This window comes from Acinonyx jubatus, chromosome E3 (genome assembly GCF_027475565.1).
Source record: "Acinonyx jubatus isolate Ajub_Pintada_27869175 chromosome E3, VMU_Ajub_asm_v1.0, whole genome shotgun sequence".
Taxonomy (NCBI): Eukaryota; Metazoa; Chordata; class Mammalia; order Carnivora; family Felidae; genus Acinonyx; species Acinonyx jubatus.
In genome coordinates this window covers 27,382,663-27,408,396 of record NC_069398.1, presented here as the reverse complement: position 1 = coordinate 27,408,396, position 25,734 = coordinate 27,382,663, and the positions used below count along the sequence as shown (strand labels likewise).

Here is a 25,734-nt window from a genome sequence, read left to right as displayed (position 1 = left end):
TGGGTATCCCTGAACTCAGTACTTGTCAGCAGTGTCTGAAGCCGGAGGGGGCAGTCTTATGGGGCTGAGCCCTTTACCCGTCTATACTAACTTCAGGGAGTTAGTGTCAGAATGGAATTAAATCATAGTACACCCGGGTGCCTGGGTGACTCCGTCGGTTGAGCATCTGACTTCGGTTCAGGTCATGACGTCACAGTTCGCGCGTTCAAGCCCTGCTGTCGGCATAGAGCCTGCTTCGGAGCCTCTGTCTCCTTCTCTCTCTGCCCCTCCCCCGCTCTCTCTCTCTCTCTCAAAAATAAACATTTAAGAAAAATAAATCATAGTAGAGAACAGAGAATTGGTTGGTGTCAGAAGTGCTGTGAGTAAAACAGATCACAGGAGTCCTCTGTTACCCATTTTTGGTCCTTCTCTGTCCCGCTCTGGTCCCAAGAGGGTGGCACATGGACCACATCACCCAGAGCCCCCTGCCCTGTTGTTTCTGGTTAGGTGTGGTCACGAGACACCAGCGCGAGGTCAGAAGGCAGGAGAAAGAGGGGTATTTACTTGCCGGCTCCCTCTAGTGGTTGCGTCCTTCTATCTCCAGCCCCTCCTGGGCAGACCCGCACCCTCGACTCCTGCTCACTGGCCCTGGAGATACCACTCCCCTCTTGTCAGCCCTTGAGGTACGGGAGTGATTATGTCCCCGTCATAAACACTGGGTCCGGGCCCTCTCCTGTTGGCTCCCTTAGCACGCTGACCACACCTTTGTAAACGCTCTCAATTGCCCTGCCAGACAGCATGCCATCTGTTTCCTGCCAGGCCTCACCATACAGGGCGTCGGTTTGTGCAGTAAGGGCCTTAGTCACCCAGTTCAACCCTCCCTTTTTACAAAAAGGGAAACTGAGGACCAGAGAGGGTAAGGGACGTGTCCAGGGTCACCCAGGCCCAGGGTTGGAGCTCATGGCTGCTCTGAAAAGGCTCTGGAGAGGTCAAGGCTGACCTAGGCAGGGGGCGGAAGCCTGTTTAACCCCCTCCCCACCCTCACCCCTCCCAGCCTGGAACAGGATGTGTCTGCACTGGCTATTAAATCAGGGCCATTTGCCCCTCCCAGAGACAGGCACCTGGGAACCCAGCCAGCGCCCTCCTTCCCTGCCCCCTGCCCCAAGGGGCATGTGGCAAGGGTCGCCCCTCGCCTCCCTGCCATCCCTCACCCCATCCTCAAGCCACCCAATCCTGCCCGCCCACCAGCCCCTAGTTGCTTCCAGTCCTTTGCATAGGCTGCTGCCTCGACCTGTGCCCCCTTCCCATGTCACCTGGCACAGCACTGCTCCTTTTCCAAGGACACACCTGCCCAGCAAGCCTCTTGTGAAGCCTCATCTGGATCTGGCACCTGCATCCCCTCTAGTCCTCGAAGTGCTGGTGTCCCTCTACTCCCCCCACCTCCCTTCCCGCCCCCCCCCCCCCCAGCACAGGGCAACTTGAGGGCAGATCCCTGCTCGGGTCATCTCCCACCCGGCCCGGAGTGGGGCTGATGACAACAAATGCTGGGCGCCCTGGCCTAGGTTTGGGGCCAGAGTCAGCTCTGGGCTGAGCCCAGGCTTCCCTAGGAGCCCTAGGGCCACATGCACTTGCTTCCCCCCCATGCCCAGAGTGAGCACAGGGCTGGGTGTGAGGCTTAGAGGCCCTGAGCCCTCCAGCCGGGAGGCCAGGTCAGCTGGAGAGGGAGCCACCGGAAGGACACTGCGGGCTGGGACACCCAGGGCCAGACATGCAGGGCAGGGTGAACACATTCATCTCATTGGTGGAGAGTAACCTGGGCCCAGTGAGGCCAGTGTAATCACCCTCGTTTTCCAGATAGGGACATAGAGGCCAGACGAGAGGCTTACCGGGACCCAGATGGCTCAGCTGGCCTGGGACCCTGGGTCTCACCTCCGGTGCTATATTTTCCTAAGAGCCCCCACTCCCACCCTGCTCAGGAGAGCTGGGGACAGGGGTCCAGGGAGACTCCCCAGGTGAACAACAACACAGATGTGCAGGGCTGCTGGGGACATTTATTGCTGACAGGGACAGGCCTAATTTTGGGCTAAGGACACTCTCCCCTCACCCTCACTTGGAAACACTCTCTTCCAGGGCTCCAGAAGCTTCCAGGCATGCTCCCAGCCCGGGATCTGCAGCCTGGACCAGGGAGGAGGCCAAGGGGCAGGTGCGGACCCCTCATGAGGCCCCCACGGCTGGGGGGTCAGTCACGTGGTGGGTGTTGTATCTTCTCACGCAAGTCGACTGCTCTGGGCCCGAAATGGGAGCGCTCCTGCAGGTGTCATGACTTTGGGGAGGGGAGAGAAGATGAGTGTAGGGCCTGATCCAAGTACTACAGCTACTGCCCATGGCTTGGAGCTCGAGGCATAGGAGCATTGGGGAAACCGAGGCTCCACTGGCCGGGCTGGATTAACCTAAGGGAACCGGGCTATTCCTCTAAACCTCACAAATCCAGCTGTGCCCTCCCAGCCCCCACACTCTCCTCTACTCCCCGTACCCCAGGGTCTGCCCTGTCTCCCCTCATCAAGAGCCGCCACTGGCTCCCTCTGGCCTTCAGGACACAGCCCTTTTCCTCAGCTGGGAGTCATGACCCCCGCCCCCACCCCTTGCTTGGCTGCCAGAAACCCTCCTGCCCCAGACCCTCCCCCCTCCCTCCTAGAACTGCTCCCCCCTTCCCCAAATCCCACCCAGAGACCAGGTTTCCCCTTTTCTCTAGGAAGCCCTGTGGGCACCCCTGTCCACCAGGCCCCAGCATGCGAGTTCTGAATGAAGTTTTGAGGGCAAAGCTCAGCGCTTCAACTGAAAGAAATTCTCTGCCTCGGTGTCTCCCATCTGGAGTGTCTGCGGTGAGCCCCCTACTCGCAATTCCAGCTGCTGCCGCCAGGGGGCGAAGGGTGCCGCTCAGAGAGCGAGGACACGCCCAGGCCACCACCGTCCCACACCGGCAATTGGTGGGCAGAAAGGGACAAAGGAGGGAGGGGTTCATGCATACACACACACACACACACACACACACACACGCACACGCACACGAACACACACTCACAAGCCCTACTGGCTTCTGGGTAGAGAGGATGAGGAGGATAAGAGGTGGTCTGGGTCAGAGACCCCACCCTTCCCGGGGGGCCCAGACCCTGGCCACTTACCAGGTGTAGATAAGCAGAGCAAGGAGGGCAGTGAAAAGGACAGCCAGCAAGACCGACAAAATGGCAATGATGACCACGGTGCCCGCGCTTTGGGGTCCTGGGACAGCCTGTAGTGCCTTGGCTGAGAGGTGTGAGGGGGTCCCCCAGGCAGGTGGGGGGTTGGGGGGGAGGGAAGAGAGTTCTGACCCAGAAGGGGGACTTGGAACAGCCTCCAGACCAACCATCCCTGCCCCAGCTGGGGGAGGGGCACCTGCAGACAGCAGGATGGTAATGGTGGCTCTGATGGGGGACTGGTCCATTCTCCCCAGCCCAGCCCGACCTCAGGAGCCCCCCAGGCCCCAGCCCCCCAGCCCCAGTGTTTGACCTGCTCGTTTGGCCCCGTACCTTGCTGCAGGCGGGTCTCGCTGGACCATTCTGTCTCAGCCACAGGTCCCCTGTCACTCATCACCAGGAACTTCACTCTGAGAAGGAGACCCAGGATTGGGGGTGGGGGTCCCCGGAACCTGAAACCCTCTGGCCCCGGCACCTGTCTGACCTCTTGACTCCCGGGTACTGGGAGGTTGGGGAATTGGGGACTGGGCCTGAAAGCCAGCCTTAGAACCCACCAGAAGGGGTTCCAATTCCAGCTGTGTAGCCTTGGGCGCATCCCTCACCCTCTCTGGGCCTCAACATCCTCACTTAGGAAATGTGTGTGGAATGCACTAGCTCCCCAGCACCCCACATCAGTGAATCAAGCCCTGAGTGAGGGGAGACAGGGCTGGGGACAGTTTGTGGACGGGAAAACACCCGCAGGGGCGAGATGGCCCATGGGGGGAGGGGCTCAAATGGGGGGCCCTCTGCCCAAGAAAGAAGGGAGAATTCACCAAGGCATCCCTGGTCCCTGCCCCCTGCCCACCCCCACCCCCCCCAGCAGAAACCCAGGCACTCAGCTCGGAGCTGCCCCAGGCTCAGGTTTGGGCACAGGCAGGAGCTCACCGATAGGGGCCCGGGCCTGGCAGGGGGTGGTTACAGCCTCTCGTCTTAGGGGAGCAGCGGGTATCATTGCCAACGCGTAGGACCCGGAGCTGGTTGCCAGGCTGGTTGCCCGGGTAGAGCAACCGGTTGGCCATCAGCGTGAGATAGTAGCCCCTCTGGCTGAAGTCAGCCGGGACTGGGATGTCCTCCACCCTCTGTGGGGCAGCGAAGTTCTGGGTGGCTGAGGGTAGCCGCAGGTCAGATGGTGGGGGCCGCGAGGGCAGGGCCCCACCCCATCCCACCTGGCCAGACAGCCCTCACGCCTCATCCCCTGCAGACCAGCCTCCCCTCCCGCCACAGCCGCTGCTCCGCCCAGGCCTCCTGCCCATTTCACAGAGGGAACACCCAGGCCTGCCCCTGCAGCACCCACCGTTGCTGTGGGCCACCACCAGCCAGATGGTGTCCAAGTCGGAGATGTTGAGGCGACTGAACTGGCCCCTTGGCTGCTCCAGCGTGAAGGTAGACTGGGTGAGTGTCCCTGCCAGGGTGGGGCTGGAGAGCTGGGGCACGTAGCTGATGCGCTCTGGGGCGGGGGGGGGGGACAGACAGAAGGGCTCAACAGGACAACCAAGCCCCCACAGCCCAGTCTGAAGTGGGAGTCATGGTCCTGGAAGCCCCAGTCTGAAGGGGGAGGCACAGACTTGATCTGGGGACCCCAATCTGAGGGAGGAGTGGAGGCTCTTCCTGGAAGCTCCAGTCAGGCATTAATCAGGAGGGTCTGCCCGTGGGGCATGGGCCGGTGACCGAGTCCGGCCCTGCCTCCTGCCTTGCTCGCCTACTAGGGGTAGGAACTGTGGGAGGTCAGGAGGGAGGCCCTGCCCCACCTGAGTCACTGGGGTCTCCGCGGTGGGCAGGGCCTGGGGAAGGCATAGAGACACAGGAGACCCCTTCCCCCACTGCATACACAATTCTGAAGAAGATGTCTTAGGCCTTGTTGGGGCGAGACTCAGATTTAAGGGAGCCTGAGCCTGAGCCCAAACCTTAGATGGGACTCTTGACAGTGACCTTGAGCTCCGGCACTCTCTGGGCCTCAGTTTACCTGCCTCTCAAGTCCCTCAGCTCCACCCAGATGGTCCAGGTTGGTTTGCTTGAGAAGAGGAATGAGTGGTTTGGGGGCCTGGGAGGGGGTGACACAGGAAGGTCCCCAGCAAGACCCCAGGCCCAGACGTGCCCCTCCTGGAGGTGTCCTGGCTGAGAGCACGGGACATCCTCTCTTCCTGGCCCAGGGCTGTGCCACCTGCCAGCCCACCCCAGGCACCTGGCCCTCTGGATCTTGTGCCCTAACCCCCCACCCCCACCCTCCTGCTTCAGCCTCACTGGGGAAGGGTGGGGACAGGAAAGGACAAGAACCCTGGGCCCCCATGTCAGAGATGGGGGCGCAACGGACTCAGGACCCAGGACAAGTAATGTGGCCACGTCCAGCCTTGCTGCCCAGAAGGCTCCTGAGGACAGTGCCCCTTCTCTCTTCAGTCACCAGTCCTGGAGGGCAGCAGAAAGGGGAGGCTGGCTTTCATGCAAGTCTTCAGAGCCCTCTCCCTCTTTTCGTTCAGTTCCCCTCAGCAGGATTCATGTCCATCCCATTCAGCTCCTGAGGTTCAGGACTAGACTCTTCCTTCCTCAGAGCCCCCGCTCCTGTCTCCAAGGCCCAGTGCACACTGCATACAGCAGGTACTTAATGTCCACTTAACGAGGGAGGAGTGGAGCAGCCGAGATGGGGCGCTGCATCTCTAAGCCCCTCTAGTGTAAGAGCCCACAGTGACCAGTGCCTGCAGCCCCCCGGGAGAGCTTCCTTCCTTCCGGGAGTTGCCCTTGTAAACTTGTTTAAACCCTCCTCAGGGACAGAAGGAGGGGAGGTGGTTGCTGAGAACAGGATGGGAGCTCAGGAGGCATGGGGATGAGAACCCTAAAGAGAGGGAGGAAGCATTGCTCACTCCCTTGTCTTGGGTGTGGGGACAGGTGTCTGTCTGTGACCCCTTTGGTGGGCCGTCTCCCCTGACCCACCCAGGACCCAGTCCCCAGACTTGGGGCTTGGGAAGCAGCTGGGGAGGTGGGGTCTGTCCTCCTGAAGCCGGAGGCACAGTGCCCCATCCCCCCTCACTCACCCAGGCCTGTCCCCTGCTGGAGGCAGGTCAACAGCAGCCACAGTGGCACCGGCAGCCGATACTGTCCCCCACCGAGCCCCATGGCCAGGCCAAGTGTCTGACCGTCCGTCTGTCTGCAGCGTCCCAGAGCTTCCGCTGTGCTGTCTGCCGGGGGACTGGAGAGCTTGCCTCCGGTACCTCCTGAAGCTCCTCCCAGGTGCCCCCTCTTCCCAAACAACTGGTCGGACAGGTTTGGGGGCAGAATCCACTGGCCCTACGGATTTGGCATCCCAGGGAGGGGTCTGAAGAGAACAATCAGGCACCGCTGCCTGGACAAGCCCGTGGATGCTCCCACCCCCCACTCCAGGAGGCCCTGGCCAGGGAGGGGCCAAGGAAGGCGGTGGTAGCTCCGGGGTCCCCATGGCCCCCGTGACAGTCCTGCCTACCTGGCACCTGGGGCCCCCCACAGTCACCCTGTGCTGAAGGGAGTTACCCTCATTTTCTAGTCGGAAGGAGCATGGAGCCAAAGGGGCTTGTCCAAGATCACCGGCCGGGTGGGGCAGAGCCTGGATTAGCCGGTCACACCCAAAGGCAAGTTTAGGGCACTCCCTGCTGTCCCCCTGCAGCCTGGGCCCTGGAGGGAGGAGCTCCCCGACATCGCCCTGCCTCCTCTCCTTATCCAGCTGCATCCGGCCGGAGCCACCCTCCTAAAACTCAGACTCCTTCGGGGACAAGGAAACAACTTTTAGAGAACAACTTTTAAAAAAATTATAAATATTCTCTGGTTATTATGATGCATTTACATGCTATTTGATTGCCAGCCCACGTACACTATTCCCCCCCCCCCCCGAAAGGACTTAAACTGTGCCAACTGTTTATGACAGTGACCTCCAAAAGGGGTAAATACTCCTGCCAACTATGGAGCTGCCTGGTAGGCTTTTCGTGACCAACTCTTTACCGGGACATGTTGGCAGAGAGTTTCAGATTTTTCAAGATTGGAAATCACTGTATTTCCTTCATGATTGACTCGGCCCCAAGGGAACTGGGGGCCGAAGCCAGAACAAAAGCTCAGGGAAATCACCGGATTCTACTCCTGTAATCATTAGTGCCCTGTATGCTAACTAACTTGGATGCGAATTTAAAAGTAAGTAAGTAAATAAATAAATGGGGAAAAAAAACCCAAAAATAAAATTAAAATTAAAAAAAAAAAAAGCTCAGGGAAGGGAAATGAGAATGAGGTCAGGGGGAGTCTGGGGGTGTGCGTGGGGGGAGCCTCCTCCGGGAAGACCCTGCTACCTTGCAGTACCCAGAAGCCTCCTGTCCTACCTACCTCAGGGGCCAGTACTATTAGACATGTGCTCTGGTCGGGCTTGGTGCCCCCCCAAATGCTCCCCTAACACCCTCGCCCCCTGGCACGCGTCTCCATTTTCATCACTGTAATGTCATGCGCTGTCACCTCAAGGGCATCCTTGCACACACCTGTGCCCTGCTCCTGCTGACAGCCCGTGGAGGCGGGCACTGGCCCTCCCGTACCCGCGGGGTGTGGAGGGGAGAAGGGTGGGGGCCAACCAGAGGGTCTGGGCTTTCTTTAACTCCCCAGCTTTTTTTTTTTTTTTTAAGAGAGAGAGAGCGAGCGGAAGGGAGATAGGCAGAGGGAGAGAGAGAGAATCTTAAGCAGGCGCCACGCCCAGCACAGAATCCGACGAGGGGATCCATCCCATGACCCTGGGATCGTGACCTGAGCGGAAATTAAGAGTCAGACGCTCAACCGGCTGAGCCCTCCGGGCGCCCCTCCCCAGCTCTTTATTATAGAAATGGTCACACCTTTAGGACAGTTGAAAATATATAGTACAGTGAATGCCCATTCATAGAGCCTCCACCCGCATTCACAACTGTGAGCGTTTGGCTGTATTTGCCCTCCACCTTCTCCCTCCCAGATATACAAGTATATATACGCTATGTTACTCTCTATGTACCTCTGTACCTTTACATACTTATTGTGTATATAATATATATACTTATATATAATAAGTTCTCTCTTCCTTTTTTTTTTTTTTTTTTTTGAGAGAAAGAGAGAGAGAGTGTGCAAGTATGAGCAGGGGAGGGGCAGAGGGAGAGAGAATCTCAAGCAGGCTCCATGTCCTGTGCAGAGCCCAATGTGGGGCTCGAGCCCATGACTCCGGGATCATGACCTGAGCCGAAATCAAGAGTCAGATGCTTAACTGACTGAGCCACCCAGATGCCCCTTCTCTCTCTCTCTCTCTCTTTTTGTTTTTTATGAAGCTCTATGCTCATGGGGCTTGAACTCATGACCCTGAGATCAGGACTTGCACGTTCCCACCCAGTGAGTCAGTTAAGTGCCCCAACATGTTTTCATATATTACGTATTTTTATACAATACATATTAATAAATATACGTATTTACTTTTTTTCTCCTCTACCTTTGAAAGGCGTTGAGAGCGAACATCACAACAGCTGGAGAGCTCGCTTCTTTCTGAAGACACGTTCCTGCTCATCGACTCATCTCCACAGCTCCTCTAGAAGTGAGTAGGGCAGGCATTATGACTAATCTCATTACACAGACGAGAAAACAGAGCCCAACCTTCCTGCAGTGGCCTCTCGAGCTGGAGATCGGCCCCAGGTTGGTCATACTCAGGACTCTCTCCCTGTGGATCTGTGTGGCATTGGGGGCCGGCGGGAACACTGATGTTTCCCGTCTCAGTTCGTGGCCCACGCTGATTACTGCTCTGCACAAGGCCCTGAGTTTACTTTTGTATTTTCCCTCTTTGTGCCTGCGTCCCTCTGTCTCCTGCCCCCACCCCCAGGACCCCCACTGTCCTCGGTTTGCTGTGTGTCCAGGATCACTTACCTGTGTCTGCCGTGAGATATACTGTGGTCCGGTACCCGGCATGAGGCCCCTAAAGGGGTATCTTTGTTCCCTCAAAGTGCGCCACAGTAGTAAAGACAAAAATAGTGTTTTTGTTTTTCATAACAAGCCCCTTTCTTTAAAAAAATAATTTATTTTACTTATTTTGACAGAGAGAGAGAGAGAGAGAGAGAGAGAGAGAGAGCACAGCACGGGCAGAGGGAGAGGGAGAGAGAGAATCCCAAGTAGGCTCTGCACTGTCAGCACAGAGCCCGATGTGAAGTTCGAACTCATGAACTGTGACATCATGACCTAAACCGAAATCAAGAGTAGGACGCTTAACCCACTGAGCTACCCAGGCACCCCAATAACAAGCCCCTTTCCCCCTGAGTTTATGTTAATGAGGTGACATTTGGAAGGCCCCTAGATAACCCCAGGATGGGCACTGGTGGCCAAGGACACCAGCACGAAGAGAGGATTGGAATTTTCTGCCCCATCCCCCCTACTTCCCCAGTGGCCAGTGGCTTAATCAATTATTCCTACATCAAGCCTCCATAAAAACCCCAAAACTGAAAAATACTGAAAAAAAATCAGTCCTTTCCCTTTGTTGTCATATACCACAGACATAGGCAATTCTCAGTGTCCCCTCTCAGCTTGACCCAGGACAAGCTCCCATAATGTACCAGCGGTATCCACACCCACAGCCCACTTGGGGTGCCGTTGGCTTAGTTTGTCCTGCCAAGGACAAGGTACGAGGGCTCCTCCCCAGACTCACCGGCCTCCAGGGGTTCTCCCCAGTCCTGCAAGATTCATCGTGGGGCTGCTGCAGGTGACAGGCTCAGCCAGGCTGGGGGATGCTCTCTGATGTTGGTCGGTGAGCTGATGGCCGGCCCCCACTCGGGCACAACTGGATATCACCAGGGGAAGCAGCTCCCAGCAGTGTGTCACTATGTGGCAGAAATGATGATAGTGACAAGGAGGACTGGGGCAGATCCAAGGCCAGAGACACCACCTCCACCCACTGCCATTTTTCTAGCCTGGGTCAGCCCTGGGACTTTGGCACAAGCTCAAGGAGGGAAGAAAAGCCACACAAAGTGATCACTATGGGACCCACAGCCCCAGAGAGTGGACACCAGGAAGCAGAGTTGCTATGATTCAGAAAACAAAGAAGTCTGATGCATCCTATATCTCAAAGGTTACAGACATTCATGCCTGATTCGTGTGTGTGTGTGTGTGTGTGTGTGTGTGTGTGTGTGTGTTCAGGTCAGCTCCTGGACTTCCTGATTCATTTCTTGGACCAATCTTCTTTTTTTTAAATTATTTTTTATTAAATTAAAAAAATGTTTATTTATTGAGACAGAGAGACATTGCGTGAGCGTGGCAGGGGTTGAGAGAGGAAGACACAGAATCTGAAGTAGATTCTAGGCTCTGAACCGTCAGCACAGAGCCTGATGCAAGGCTTGAACTCGTGAACTGCAGGATCACGACCTGAGCTGAAGTCGGACTTAACTGAGCCACCCAGGCGCCCCTCTTGGACCAATCTTCTATTTGGGTATCAGTATCAGGCCATTTTAGTCTTTGTAACTATGCCCTACGTTCTACTCGACCACAGTACTAACTGGCTGTACCGTTATTTGACGAATGCTTCTTCTCTTCGTTAACAGTGACTCCTGGAGTGCAGTGATTGGGTCTGTTTGGTTCCCCCACTGTGTCCCCATTGCTGAGCCCAGGGTCCAGCACAATATCTGTGCTCAGTAGTTATTTTGACTGCTAATATGGCCACCTCCCTGTTCCATGGATCTGGCCGGGTGGCCAGCGGTTACCATCTTGTTTTACAGCATCAGTCTGACAACTAGAATGTTGTGGCTTCTGGGTAGAGGCCAGCTTCTCTGTTGGATCCCCTCTTCCTGGTCCAGATGTCCCCAGCTCCAGTGAGTCCCTGTGTGAAGGGAAGGGGCCCACGATGCCCAGAGGGACTGGGTGGGGCCCATGCCAAGCCCCAGGGAACAGTCTATTCCCAAGGACCTACCTTGCCTTGTACCTTTGGGGTGACTCATGTGATGAGGTGTGGCTTCCACCCGCCCCCAAACACAGGGCCACCAGAGAAATGCTCCCAAAGGCCCACCCCAGCCCCATGTCCCCAGGCAGGGCCCCAGCTCCATGGCAACCATCACAGCCTGTCCCGAGGAGAGGCTCGGGCACCTCCAGGGGCAGCCTGGGACTTTGTGCAGGGAGGGGAAGTACGGGTGACCCAGTCCCTTCCCCCTGCACCAGCTTAGCCTAGGGGCCACTCACCGAATGCTGACAGAGACCCAGCGGTGCTAATCCCAAGGGGGACAGACGCCCACGGTTCATTGAGCCCACCCTGGTCCTTAATCTTTCCACGGCACAGTGATCCAGCCCCTTCCAGTTCTGCTGGTTCATCCCTCGAGACAGGCAGCTCACCACTTCCCTGGTCTAGTGATAGCATCAGACACCTGGAATCATAAAGCAGAAAGCTCTTTCAATAGGGGGGTGCCTCCTTTGAGTGAAATTGCACAACTTTGGGGCCAAGAGGCAAGCAAGCCTGGCTCACTCTTGATCCACCGAAGCCTGGGGTAGGTGGGCTTACATCTCCCCCCACGGGACACAGGGCTGCTGGAGGTCAGGAAACTGAGGCCTTTTTACTTTCTATGTCCAGTGCAGCTGCCACACTGTTTATTGAAGGGCTACTGTGTGCCAGGACCCCTGCGGGCACAGGTCATGGGCAGAAGCTCTAGAGGAGAAGTGTGGGTTGGGAAAAGAGTGGGTACTTTATTTTTATTTTATTAAAATATTTTTTTAAATGTTTATTTTTGAGAGAGACAGAGAGTGTGAGCAGCGGAGGGGCGGAGGGAGAGAGAAACAGAGAGAGAGAGAGAGAGAGAGAGAGAGAATCTGAAGCAGGCTCCAGGCTCTGAGCTGTCAGCACTGAGCCCAACGCAGGGCTCAAACTCACAAACCGTGAGATCGTGACCTGAGCCAGAATCAAGAGCCAGACACTCAACTGACTGAGCCACCCAGGCGCTCCAGGGTGGGTAATTTATTCACTGATCCCCCCAATAGGCCGTCAGAGAGCCCAGCAGCTCTGCCCGCAGAGGACCCCCACTTGAAGAGGCACCCGGAGATGTCTGATGAGCTGAGCCCCCTCAGCCCCCAAACCCTCCCGCCCACCCCTCCTCACCCCAGCCCATGGCACCCTCTACCCTGGGGGCTCTCCCACTGCCCCAGCCCCATGGAGTTGGGGCTCAGACAAGGACAGGGTTCCAGTCACAGGGATCGGAGGGCAAAGTTGAGCCTGGAGATTCCATTAAAAACATGCGGTGGAGGGGCTTTGGGCCACCTCCACTGGGTGGGGAGGGGAGCAGAGGGACCAGGGCTGGGGACCAGGAGGGAGAGGCCAGGATGACTAATGAGGCATTCCTCTCTGTCCCTCCGGGAGAAAAGTCACGGAGAAGAGTGGTTGTCAAGGGCAACACATTCTTTTCCTGTGGGTAACTCTAGCTTGTGTCATCCACAGGGAGTGGGGTTTGGGGGAGGCCAGGACTGGAGGGTCTGAGCCGGGAAGCTTGGAGGTCTTCGCTCATTTTACAGAGGGAAACTGAGGCCAGGGGAGGAGGGCGGGGTTGCCTGGTGGGGCAAACGAGGTATAAAGGAGAATGCCAGGCTCCCGTCTCGCTCCTGGGGCTCTCTCTCAGGAGTCAGGGGTGTCCAGGCTAGGACAGGTGCGGGGGATGGTAGGGGAGGACGAGGACACGGCTGTAGTGGCCTCTGGCTTCTGTATGGGGAGGGAAGGGGAAGGCCACCCAGAGAGCTGGGTCGGGGGTTGTGAGCAGATCCTGGCCTACACCCATCCAAGTCCATTGTGAAGGCCTCGGCCTGCCCAGTGCACCCCCCAAGCCCCGTCCTACTTCCGAGCCTCTATGCACAAAAGCCTCTGCTCACCTGTTGGCTGGACGTTAAACGTCTCCCCCTGACCCCTACTCCGTGCGCTCCAGCTCCGTGACTACTCCTGCCCACTCTGCTGTAATGGTGGGTGGATTAGCCCACTCGGCGGCCACAGCAAAAAGCCACAGATCAGGGTGCTTAAGCATCATCAAAAAAAAAACAAAACGACAAAAAAAAAACAAGCATCATCAGGGTGCCTGGCTGGCTCAGTCATTAGAACACGTGATTCTTGGGGCTTTGGGTGGCTCAGTTAAGCATCCGACTTTGGCTCCAGTCATGATCTCGTGGTCTGTGAGTTCGAGCCCCGCGTCGGGCTCTGTGCTGACAGCTCAGAGCCTGAAGCCTGTTTCAGATTCCGTGTCTCCCTCTCTCTCTGCCCCTTCCCTGCTTGCACTCTGTCTCTGTCTCTCTCAAAAATAAATAGACATTAAAAAAGAAAAAAAAAAAAGTAACATGTGATTCTTGATCTGGGGGTCGTGATGTCAAGCCGCATAGAGCCTACTTAAAAACAAAAACAAAAACCAAGCATCTATTTTGTCACAGTTCTGGAGGCTGGAAGTCAAGATCAAGTCCACTTGGTTGGTTTCTTCTGAGACCTCTGTCCTTGGCGGGCGGACGGCTGTCCTCTGGTCACGTGGTCTTCCCTCTGCGCTGCATCCCTGGTGACTGCTTGTCCTAATCTTTTATAAAGACACCAGTCAGACTGGATTGCACCCCACCCTAAAGGCCTTACTTGATTACCTCTTTAACTGAATTCCATCTTAAAGACCCCATCTCCAGATACCCTACATTCCGAGGCACTAAGGGTTAGGGCTTCAACATGCGAATTTTGAGAGACACAATTCCATCCCACCCACAATTCCCCTGTGGGTGGGACACTCTCTAAGGACAGGGACGGGATCTGAGGCCTCTGTAAGGACCGGAGGGTCTCTGGGCCGGGCCGGGCCCCAGGTGTGTTGTCCTACCCTGAAGTGGGTGCCCGGCAACGGCCCCCTCCTCCCGCTCCCCTTGGAGGAGCGGGTGGGGGGAGGAAGGACGCAGAGTGAGGGGTGAGGGCTGTGTCCCTATGCTTCTGTTTCATGGGGACCCCCGCCCAAGAACATGGTGCCTTCCGCCTCAGGCCAGGCAGCTTCCAGGGCTGCTGGGGGCAGGGACAGAGAGGGCTCCAGGGAGCCAGTGGGCTGGGCTGCCGGGGGTCAGCTGCCCAGCCGTGTGGCCAGGAGCTGGCTGTGCCCGGTCTGTGCTCCAGGCCTTCCTACGGACAGCGGGGAGGGACGAGCCCCCAAAGTTTTCTTGTGTCCCCATCCTGGGGAGGGGGGAGGGGTCTCTGGGGCGGTGGCAAAGAAAGGTCAAAGTGACAGCTCTTCCTCTGGAATAACAAAAGGTATCTCAGAGAAAAATAGAAAAAGTCATTAATTGAACATCTACACATCAGACCCCTTGAACCATCGCATCTCCCTGCCCCTCACAGCAGCCCTGGGTGACGAGAATGACTGACCCATTGTACAGACGTGAACACTAAGGCTCGCAGGCGAGGTGTAACAAGTCCAAGGGCTCGACCCTGGAGAGGTCCTTGCTCTTCCCCACACTGGCCCTGGGGGTCTTCCTAGAAGGCAGACAGTCACAGAGCCCAGCAAAGCTCTGAATTTAGTGAAACTGGGCCCGGCCACCTTCTGGAGGGATAGATGGCTGCCATTCTGACTGTCTAGCTCCTGCCACACCCTTCTTATGGCTGGGACATTGCCTTCCTGCTACGTGCACTCCCAGAGCCAGCACTGGCCACAGGACGTCTTCGTGAGAATCACACAAAGGTGTCCCTTCTCAAGGACGCGGCCCCTCACCCACAGCAGGTACGACACTGCACAGGCCCACTTCTGCTGGGGGCTTGAGTCTGCGCTCCTACTGTAGCTGCAGGAGAGTGTGACTTTCCAGCCTCCCATGCAGCTAGGGTGCCCACCAGTCATGCACCCACACCAGACAAAGAAGTGACCGCCATGCCCAGCTTCCAGAGGCAACCAGGCCAGAAGCTCGCATGGTGGGACCCAAGGAATGCAGCTTTGTTCTGCACTGGGATTCCTGATGTGGTCTCCAGCCCTGGCTCTCAGAGCTCCAGGGGCTTCCTAAGCTCTTCTAGAACATTCCTTCCCCACCGGGCTCACCAAAGTTGGTTCCTTGTTCCAGTTGCTTCCTAGTCCCAGTGTTCCACTGTTTGCGGCTGAGAGCACACTGGGGTGGGGGTTCCCGGGCCCTGTGGAGCCTGAGCCCCCCAGCCGACCGTTTCCTGGGTGTGTGAGAGAGACTCCACTTCTGGGCAGAATGCAGTTCTGCCCAGTTAAAAACGATTAAGAAGTGATTCAGCCAAATGAGAGGAGCAGTGAGTGACAGAACCCATGACAGACAAACATCAGGACTCCTGTTTTCTTTTCCCCAAAAAATGACACCAGTCACAAAGGACCATGTTTCTAGGAAATGTTCAGGAAGTAGACAAGCGGTTGCCAGGGACGAAGAGAGGCGACTGCCTCATGGGCACAGGGTGTCTTTTAGGATGATTACAATATTCTGAAGTTGGAAGTACTGATGATGAGTGGACAGGTCTACGAATATGCCAGAATTCAGCAAACTGAACACTGTAAGTAGGTATATCGCATGGTATTTGAATTCTATCTCAATGAAGCTGATTATTTTTTTAAGTTTATTTATGTATTCCGAGAGAGAGAAAGAGAGAGAGAGAGAGAGAGGGCAGGGGAGGGGCAGAGAGGGAATCCCAAGCAGACTCCATGCTGTCAGCACAGAGCCCAACGTGGGGCTCACACTCACAAACCGGGAAATCATGACCTGAGCCGAAATCAAGAATCTGACACTTAACCGACTGAGCCACCCAGGTGCCCCTGAAGCTGATATTTTTTTAAAAAAGAACGTGAACATATCTTTGCCTTTTATAAGGCAGTCAGTCAACAAATGTTCATTAAGCACCCACGGGGAGTCAGGCACTGTGTTAGTTCCAGGGGCACCTTGGTGAGCAAATCAGACATGGTCCCTGACCTCCTGGAGTTCACAGTTTAGTGGGAGAGATGCAAAAGTCACCCTTTTTAATGTCTAACTACAAAATGGAAGACGTGCTGAGAAGAGAAAGAAGAGGGCTCCAGGAGAGCTGAAGGGTCAGAAAGGGCTTCCCTGCAGAAGCCACACTGGAGCTGATGAATGATCTAGAGGAGCGAGGTGGAGAAATGTCTTACACTGAGGTGGGAAAGCAAGTGCAAAGGCCCTGTGGCAGCAGGGCTAACCAGGGACCTGTGTGGCCAGAACACAGGGAATAAGGGATGGATCAATGGGGCCTCAAAACTGAGATGGTGAATCTAGACTCTGGTCTTGCAGCAGGAAGTGACTGCAAGTTGGGAGCAAAGGTGAACACCATCAGGTTCACAATCTGGTCCCTCTGGATACTGAGAGGAGGAGGGCTGTGGGGGTCAGGAATGCTGCCAGAGGCAGGAGGGGGCTGGCTGGGGGTTGCAGGGACAACGGGCAGGAATAGGTGGTTCAGAGGCACAGACGAAGTGAACCCAGGGGGTGCGAGAGAGTGCTCAGTACCCCCCCCACCCCCCCACCCCCGCTTGGTTTCCACCTGCTGTCATCCTGATCCTTTCGATTTCTGGTCTGATGAGTCATCTGAGAGTCATCACCCCCACAACTGCTGCTGTTTTTTTCTTTTTAACAATGAACTTGTTTTTTGCCACTGAGCCATTACCTTACACGCCAACGGATTTGGAGGCCCTCTGTCAAATATAGCCCTGGGGAAAAATTTTAAACGCTATTTAATAAAAGATGCACCATCACATGGCTGTCACTACAGGCTCTACTCAAGGCTGTCACGATCTGGCCCGTGCAGAGCTGGGGTCCGGCTGGTAACCCTCTGAAGCGTGACTCTGGGGCAGAATGCCCCGACATGCTTCCTCAGGGCCTGTGCTGGCCATGACCAATCCTGCTGCCCTTTCTCCAAGTGGCTTCTGCGACACCCTGGCGTGCTGGTCACCACAGCCCTGGGCCAGAACACCCCATTCTGGCGGAGTCACAGGGTGGCCTCCCCCTGACCCAGGACAGGCTCGTAAAATATTAACGACTTGTTAACGTTCTTCTGAATGCACCCATCTGCTAAGATGGTGTCCCCAGAACCCCCTTTTCCAGAAGTCTGCTCTGAAGCAAGCTGGGGGACGGAACCACTTTCAGAACATAAAGCGCCTCCATTTTCCAGTCACACACCCCACTCCACCCCCATCAGAAACCCGAGCATGGCCTCTCCTGGGGCATCTCTCTCATCTATGAAGTCCCAGTTCCTTGGGTCACCTCCTGAATATTCTGGAATCCACCTCCTCCTCTCCAACTCCCTTTGTCTGCCCTGGTTCAGGCCTGGTTCCATTTGCCTGGAAGACCAGGCCAGTCCCCCTTGCTCTGGCCTCCTGTCTCCTAGTCCCTGCTGCCAGCCCCCCGGGGCACCATTTGTGCCATCGAGGGGGAGACTGTTCACTGGTCTCCCTGACTCTCTTGCTCTCTCTTTCTCCCTCCCTCCCCTCCTACTTGACTCACTTCCATGTGCCCCTAAAGACTCCTCTCAGAAGTCACCCTTGGGAAGCCCCCTTGACCTCGGGTGGGGTCACCCCCCCCCCCCACTCCCGCAGCCACGCTTCACCTACTGTGCTGTAGTGTCTGTTTTGGGCCCATCTTCACAGTCAAGCCCTACATGGTCGGATGGGGCAAACACAGCTCCTCACAGGGCTCCGGGGTGCCCTGCACACACAGGAGACATCGCTGGGGCTGTACCTGGGATCAGCACAGGTTCCGGCACTAAGAATAAGCCACAAGAGGGCCCTGGGACACACAGGAGCTCAGGGCAATTCTTGCTGCTGCCTGATCTTCCGGCCCTGAGCTGGTTCGTTCATGTTTTCACTCAGCCAACACCAGTGGAACCCTTTTCCTCCTCGCCATACCCGAGCTGGGTGTCTGGGCCCAGAGGGCCTCTCCATCTGGTGCTGGAGCCAGGCCTGGACAGCGCGAGACAGGCGCTGTTGGACACAGCTGGTGAGGGTGGGAGGCACTTGGAAGGCTTAGAGGCCAAGAGGGACCTAGGTTCCACAGCAGCAGCATTTCAAAAGCGGCTGCCCAAAGCGGCTGGCTCCCATGGCCAGATGTCACCCAGGACACAGGAGCCTGAGCTCCTGACTGCATTTGAATCGGCTTCTGCCTGCACCTGGAGGTATTGCGGCCGAAGGGGCTGCAAGTAGGATGGAGGATAAACCACTAGGGACCAGGGCTTCATGGGTTTTGAAAGCAAAACCTCCCTGAAGTGTTTGCCTGGGAGACAGTACTGCTAAATCCGCGGAAGCTGCATTAGCGGTGGCCTCTTGGCCCTGAAAGGCAAGGATGAGTTTCCCTGGGGCCCATTAGGAGATGGGGCACCTCGAAAATGCAGTTAGGGCTGTGCGTCAAAAGGACAGGCTCGGGGCAGACCCCAGGGTGGAAGGGGTGAAACGGGGCTGGGCCCCGGGCGCAGATGCCCCTTTCCCCACACCAGCGCGGGCACCGCTAGGGGGACGGAGACCGCGTTTATTCACCTCTGAGGAGGGCGGGTACACATGGGTCACGGCCGGGCGCCGTGCAGGGGCGGGGGAGCCTGCATGCTGGGAGCCGCGGTCCCACCGGATAAGATGGGAGATGCCCGGGGACAAGAGGGGCGTGGCGGTGGTGGGAGGGGCGGCAGTGGGCAGAGCGTGGAGGACAAGTCGCCCAGCCTCAGTTTCTCCATCTAGAAAATGGTGGCGGTTGTGTAGACTGGACGGCCCTCAAGCGAGTGCGTGACTGCTCATCCCTCTGGCTTGACCCAGATGAGGTCTGGAGCCCTGACCTCCAGAAAGTGGCGACGGCTCCTCAGCATCAGGTCACCGTTGGAACCTGCCAGTCAATTGCCTCAGGCGGGTCTGTGAATACGAGTGCGCGTGCGCGGGGCCGGACGGCTGCGGCGCACCGGCGCCACCGTGTGGCCAAAGCTGGACCCACCGGCCCTGCGAGAAGTCGGACGCTAGGGGGAAGTCTAAAGTGTGTACTGCCTGATGGTGGGGGGCTCCGGGGCCTCAGAGAGCCCATTGGGGTGAGCATCTAAGGAGCTTGAACCCGAGGGTATGTGGCAATCTGACAGCCCTAACAGTAACAGGTCACATCTGGGCACGTGGTCATCTCAGGTCCAGAGTGGTGAGTGAGCTCCCCAAGTTCAGGACTGGTTCCTCCTGAGGCTCCATGTCTAACACTGGCAGTGGCATACAGCAGGTGCTTAATAAATGTTGGTGGAGCGAGAATGAGTAAGCCATCTGTGTGTGCAATAGGGTTGGAAGTGGTGGAATCAGTGGTCAGACGGCCACAATGTGCCTCTACACTCTGAACTTCTGGCCACCCTCAGAAAGTGCCCCTGCCCGGGGGACAATGGAGGTGCCTCTGAAGGCTTCACTGCAGCCCCAGCCACTGGAAGGTAGGACAGAGAGACAGAGGGAGGCTCGGACTTCATGCACCCGGTGATGGGCCTGGCCCAGTCCCCTGGACAGGGCAGAGCAAGGCCCCCACTGGGCCCCTCCTGGAGCCTGGAAGCTTCTGGTCAGTGTGGCCTCTCCACATTACCTCTCACAGAGGTAGGGTTGGAAGTGGGGGCTGCATGCTGGCCTGACCATGACCCTCCCCCCAGACTTGATGCAACTTCAGTTGCCTGGAGAGGGCAGAATGGAAAAGGCAAAGGCAGGGCTGCAGGTGGTGGGACATCGGGCGGGTAGGGAGGCGCAATGGGGGAGGGGCATGTGGGCGCAGGAGCTGGGAATGCGCACTGCGTATGTGGCCCCCAACTTCCCAGGGCCCCGCCCCAGCCCCTTCCACCAGGCTAGGGGCTGAGGCTGGGGAGGGGGTCCAGGCCAGGCTCATAGCCCACGGGCAGGGTGGCGGCCTCAGTGGGTGGGATGTGGTGGGTCATGTAGCGCTTCCCCTTGAAGGAGCCAATCCGCAGCTGCTCCGGGACTTCCTCCGGCCACCACAGGCTAGAGCTGGATGGGGAGAGGAGACCAGACTGGGTCCCTGCTGTGGGGAGCCATCTGCCAAGTCAGGGCCTCCTCCCGCAGCCTCTCCCTTTCCTTCCTTCCAGAACCTGCTTCTGGCCCACCTCCTCCAGGTGGTTGCCCTGAATACCCCGGTTTCAGTTCACTGAAGCCTCCTTGGAGAGAAAACACGGCCGGGAGGAGTAAGGCCGGGGCCAAGGACACGCTGAAGGACAGGGCAGAGCGAGGTGGCCCCTTCTCTGAACCTGTCATCAGAGGAGCCTCTGGCCCACCTCCCTGCTGTCCAGGCGAGAGATACTCAGGGCGGAAATTTCCCGCACACCCCTGGAAGGGGAACCGCCAACTCAGCCGCAGTGTTCCTGGAGGGCTTTCAGGTGCTGGGACCAGTGAGAGGGAAGGGGCTCTGGGTGGAAGAGGGGCCCAGGAGGATGTCAGCACTCACAAGCGCACGGTGGATGCAGCCAGGAAGGCCAGGAGCAGGAGGCCGGCCAGAGAGGAGAGGATGGAGGCGATGACAATCATGTCACCGCTTCGCCGCCCTGGCCACGTGTCGATAGAGCCTGGGGCCTTCCCTGCACACAGCGTACGCTCAGAGGCTGCCCCTCCAGCCCAGGGCAGTCGCTTCCCCCTCCAGACTCACGCTCAAGGCCTGACTGCCTCGAGTCCCAAGACAGCCCCTTGAGCCCACCCCATTTGTCCATCCCAGCGGGGCATCAGTGCCTTCCCAGCCCGGACCACCCACCACCACTCCAGCCTTTTTTCTTAGTCTCACTTTCTAGGCTGTTCTTGCCAACACGCCCACCCCACTGCACTGCCCACAGTGGGCAGAGCTGCGGCCGACCTCAGGACCAACCGGGTGGCCGCCTCGTTTCCTGGAGCGTGGCATTCAAGGCCTTCAGATGACAAGACCCTCCACCCCCGCCAACACCCAGCCTCTACAGCCAGTCTCCCAGGTGTCCCTCACCCCGGGGCACTGGCCTTCCCACATGCAGTTTCCTTGGCCTGGTCCATCACCAGCCCTTTAGGGCCCCGCTGAGGGAAGTCTCCCAGAACCTGCGGCCCTGACTCTGACCCCAGCCTCTTGGTGCCCTGGCCCTTCTCCACCTGGCAGTGCTTGGCCCAGGGCTAGGTCCCCATTGGAGGGGAAGACTGTTTCTGCCCACAACTGGGCTGGGACCTGGGCACCCGAGGTTGTGTTGATGTGGATGGACACAGCTGGTGTCTCTGCCAGTGAGGCTGACCCAGTGCCTCCTCGCCCCCAGCATGAGGTTCTTTTGGGGGGATGGGCTGGACTTGGAGACTTCCTCCAGGCCCCCAGTCTCATGGCAGCAGGGGGAGGGGCTGGCTGAGCAGGACCACTGGGCAGAGGGTGACTTGTCCACAGGGGGAGACTGGGCCAGAGCACACCCCGCCCCCCTACGCTACCTTGGTGGAGAGTAATGGGGTCGGACCACCTGGTCTCGGCCTGGGGTGAGCCGCTGGCGTCCATCAGGAGGAACTTCACCCTGGGGAGAGGAGAAGGAGTGGGGCTCAGAGCCTGAACTGCCCTGGGCCCGGTGACCAAAGCAGCCAAGCCCCAGGCAGTTCTGGGCCGGGCTCTTGTAGGGCCTGTCAGGGCCAGCCATGGCCTGGTCCTGCTCTGAGAACCCCCTCAAGACCTCTCTGGCCACAGTGACCTCTGCCAGCAGCCCCAGTCCACCTGAGCCGTTGCTCTCCAGACTCCCCATCAGGTTTAGGGGGCCCCCATCACTGTCCCATACAGAGTGCCTCAGCAGTCAGATGGGGCTGGGGGCCCCGGGCCTTGTAGAGAACAGCTGGCCAAGTGACACCTAGAAAACCATAGAAGTCTCCCCAGTAGGGTCAGGCACCCTAAGCAAAAGCCCAGGGAGGAGAGGGGTGTTCAAGAGCCTGGGATCACAAGCAGAGGCAGGGTGAGACCCGAGGGCACCAGAGGCCATGCAGAGGAGCTCAGGTTGTATCTTTGTGCCAGGTGGGGGGCTTGGCAGATGTCTGAGCATGGAGGGGCCCAGGCAGGCTGGCGAGGAGGGCAGCCAGCTCTGGTGGCTGCTAGGAATGGGGGCAGGAAGTTAAGATGAGGCTGAGCCAGGAAGTGGGCATGGGGGGAGGTAGGAAGGCAGTTCTGTCAGGGCCGGGCCGGGGAGAGGGCAGAGGGAGGCGGTTAACGGAGGTGCCGGTCCAGCCCACACCAAGCCCCACCTTCCCTGCGCCCCATGCTGGTTCTCTCAGCTGGACTTGGTCTCCCTGAGGACACCTGGTCCTGTCCTGTGGCCCAGGCGGCCCTCATCTGGACACCTGCTCTCTCACTCTGGCTCCCCCCGTGACCCTGACAAGCCCTTGGTGCCCTGTGCCTCGGTTTCTTCACCTGTAAAAGTGAGCAGTAGGCTTATTTCCTGTTCCCCTGTCTTGTACCCACTGATTGGGTCTGGACTCAGCCCTGGGCTCAGATTCCTACCAGATCTACCCCGGGGCTCGTGGCTGCAGCCCGGCAGCTCCCCACCCCTGACCCTGGGCCTGAGACCCCACCCTGCCCCCACAAGCCCTGTGGTGCCCACTTCCTCGTGGGGAGGTCTCCTGGAAAGGCCACATTCTGCCTGCCCCCCAGCTTGGATGAGCGTTGCTCCCTGACCCCCCCCAAGGCTTGTGAAGGGGAGGAGCCTGCCGCCAGGATGGGGCCCTGGGGAGAGGCTAGGGAGGGCAGCCCTGTTCCCCCAGACCCCTTCTCCCCCAGTACAGGCCCTGTCCCAGGGTCCAGGCAGAATGACTCACCTGTAAGGTCCAGGGCTGGGGAGGGGGGTGTTGCAGAAGGGTGGCTCACGGAGGTCAGCAAGGCAGCCAGGGTCATTGCCCACCCGAAGCAGGGGGATGCCCCTGCCGCCCCCCACGGGGTCCTCACAGGGCAGCTGGTCCAGGGACAGGGGCAGCGTCATATAGTGGCCATCGGTCAGCAGCCGTGGGAAGGCTGGGATCTCAGCCAGCGTCTGTGGGTTCCGGAAGTCCCTGGAGGCTGCAGGAGAAAGGGACAGACGGATGGGGCTAGAGGGCATAGCCCCAGGCTGGGTCCGAGGCCTCCCACCCTGGCTTTCCATGCCTTCGGGCCCAGAGGCTCCCTCCAGACACAAATCAGGTCACTTTGCTACCCTCCCAGAGCCCCCCAGGATAAAGCCCCACGCCCAGTCCACCTCCCTGCAGCTCTCCTCAGCCCCAGACCCGCACCATGACGCACCGTTGCTGAAGGCCACCACCAGCCAGATGGTGTTGGCAACAGCGGCATGCCCATCCAGGACACAGCGTGGCTGCTCCAGGGAGAACGTGGTGGCTGTGACCTTCCCTTCCAGGTCCCAGGCTGTTATCTGCGGCGTGTAGGGGATCAGCTCTGTAGTCACAGAGATAAGCATGAGGGTCCTGGGGCCTGCCTTCCCTGGGGCTGCCTTTCCCAGTTGGAGGGGTGGATTCCCAGGGTCTGTGAATTCATCCCAGGACCCCCACTCACCCAGGCTCATACAGGGCGGGGGCCAGACCAGCGCCCCCATGAGGAGGAGAGACAGCAATGGGCCAGGCTGCCTCTGGGAGAGTCCCATGATGGCTGCCCAAGCTGGGGCTTCTTCCACATCCACAGCCCAGGGCGATCTGGCCACCTCCTGCTGCACCCCCTCCCCCAACACCTTGACCCTGGAGGAGCTGGTTAGTCAGGCTTCCAGGCCGGCCAGGGCTGGAAAGACCTGAAAATGTAAATGCACCCCACCCCTCCCACTGGCCCAGCCTACCATGAGGAGGGAGCTAGGCAGGGCTGCAGGGTGGGGCAGGCCAGTGCCAGGCCCCACTGCCGGGAGGGAGGCGGATGCCACCGGCCCCCCAGATGCCAGCCAGGAGGCCAGAGACTCCCATGTCTGAACAGGGGTCCCACCCAGCCTCCCAGCCCTGGAGAGGACCCAGTCTCTGGAAACATGGGCTCAGGGCCACATGCCTGAGATTCCCACACCCCGGGTGCCAGGAGCCTCCCTCTGGCCTTCCATCCCCACCCAGGGAGTGGAGAACAGAGCAGAGGTCCCGACCTGTCCAGCTCCAGCCCCACCCATAGCCCCCCTGGTCCTGCTGCCATCTCTGCGCCCTGCCCTCCCTCCACAAGGCCACATTCTTGTCTGAAGGAAGAATCTGGAGCCAGACGAAGGACCTCTGACAGCTGACAAGCCTCCACATACTTTACTCCCTTTGGCTCTATTTTTTTTAAATTGAGACATAATTCAAAAGAAGATAGAATTCACACAGTATAAAATTCATCCTTTTAAAGCATACAGCTCAGTGGGTTTTCACAAGGTTGTGCAAGCATCACCAAGGTCAGCACATTTGCAACACCCCAAGAGGACAGTCTGTACCCATTGAAAGTCACTCCCCATTCCCAGCTCCCCTGGCAACCTCGCACCCGCTCTCTGCCTCTACAGACTTGCCTGTGCCGGACATTTCACGGCAACGGAATCACACACATCTTGCGTCTGGTTTCTGTCACCTAGCATCCTGTTGTCCAGGTTCGTCCACGCAATAGCACGAGGCGGGAGTTGGTTCTTCCTCAGGGCTGTGGAACTTTCATCCCACCGGATGGAAACCAGGCATTTTATTCACCGGCTCCTCCGCTGACACCCATTCCCGCTGTTTGGCTTCTGTAAGTAAGGCTGTCATGCGCGCTCATGCCCAAGTTTTGTGTGGACCTGTTTTCCGTTCTCGGATACACACCTGGGGTGGAATTGCTGAGTCATAGGGTAATTGCTTTTTTTTTTTTTTTTTTTTAATATTTTATTTGTAAGTAATCTCTACACCTGATGTGGGGCTCGAACTCACGACCCCGAGATCTAGCGTTGCATGCTTTGCCAACTGGGCGAGCCAAGTGCCACAAGACACTCAAACTTTTAGATGGAAGAAAATGCTGTAATATATAATACACTCAGCTTTAAACCAACACATCATGAAATAGAACTTAATTTTTTTCTTACGGAGAAAAGGACCTCAAGGAGGCAAAAGTATCCCTGGCCCACTCAGGATGTGCCACCCTCCCCGCCGGGGCCCTGCAGCCCCAGGCCCCAATCACCGCCCCCAGGCAGACAGCAAGATGGGGTATTTGATGTTCCTAAGAGGGCTGGGAAGAATTAGGACTTCAAGGATGACGTCAAACCAATCCTGGCCCAATTCCAGCCCCGGCTCTACGCCCTACTATGAGCCTGCGACCTGGGGCGGGTCACTGCATCCATGACCGTTTCCCCATCTGTAACAGGGAAGACAGCAGCACCAGCCACATGTGAGTGGCGCTTTACTGCGGGAGTGAACGGGACGGTGGGCCTGGCGGAGCTGCTGGACCGCACACGGCGAGAACTAGAGCCGGGGATGGGGAAGCAGCAAGGTCAGTGCTCGGGCTCTTGGGCCCTCTCTGCGGCCTCAGTTTCGTCACTGGGGAAAATGCGAGTCGGACGGGCAGCGTGTGAGCTCCCTCCTGCCTTGATGCAGCAGGGCACGTATGTGTGTGCTGCCTTCTCACATCAGAACACACACAC

The 25,734-nt window shown here is 57.9% G+C and overlaps 2 protein-coding genes and 1 long non-coding RNA gene across 7 annotated transcripts; 1 reads left to right on the top strand and 2 right to left on the bottom strand.

Moving 5' to 3' along the window:
* Positions 1 to 2,162: 2,162 nt before the first annotated feature.
* Positions 2,163 to 10,025, bottom strand: UPK3BL2 (uroplakin 3B like 2). 5 transcript variants are annotated; one of them, XM_027041993.2, is made up of 8 exons: positions 9,898 to 10,018; positions 9,126 to 9,259; positions 8,682 to 8,793; positions 4,546 to 4,698; positions 4,137 to 4,356; positions 3,546 to 3,622; positions 3,162 to 3,282; positions 2,163 to 2,302 (listed from the first exon to the last, which is right to left on the bottom strand). In XM_027041993.2, exons 2-8 carry the CDS (start codon positions 9,165 to 9,167, stop codon positions 2,194 to 2,196), a joined length of 834 nt encoding a protein of 277 aa, XP_026897794.1. In that variant the 5' UTR covers positions 9,168 to 9,259; positions 9,898 to 10,018; the 3' UTR covers positions 2,163 to 2,193. The 5 variants fall into 5 exon arrangements, with proteins under 5 accessions (XP_026897794.1, XP_026897795.1, XP_053069248.1 ...); XM_027041994.2 differs by having other exon boundaries at positions 4,137 to 4,330; positions 8,698 to 8,793; XM_053213273.1 differs by lacking the exon at positions 9,126 to 9,259 and having other exon boundaries at positions 9,898 to 10,025.
* Positions 2,194 to 13,251, top strand: LOC128313636 (uncharacterized). The gene is made up of 3 exons (XR_008294604.1): positions 2,194 to 2,861; positions 4,476 to 4,643; positions 8,707 to 13,251. It is a non-coding gene; the product is annotated as an uncharacterized LOC128313636 (long non-coding RNA).
* Positions 13,252 to 15,736: 2,485 nt separating this feature from the next.
* Positions 15,737 to 25,725, bottom strand: UPK3B (uroplakin 3B). Its single transcript, XM_053212892.1, has 6 exons — positions 23,685 to 25,725; positions 23,418 to 23,567; positions 22,961 to 23,198; positions 21,599 to 21,678; positions 20,616 to 20,745; positions 15,737 to 20,161 (listed from the first exon to the last, which is right to left on the bottom strand). Exons 1-6 carry the CDS (start codon positions 23,770 to 23,772, stop codon positions 20,002 to 20,004), a joined length of 846 nt encoding a protein of 281 aa, XP_053068867.1. The 5' UTR covers positions 23,773 to 25,725; the 3' UTR covers positions 15,737 to 20,001.
* Positions 25,726 to 25,734: the final 9 nt, after the last annotated feature.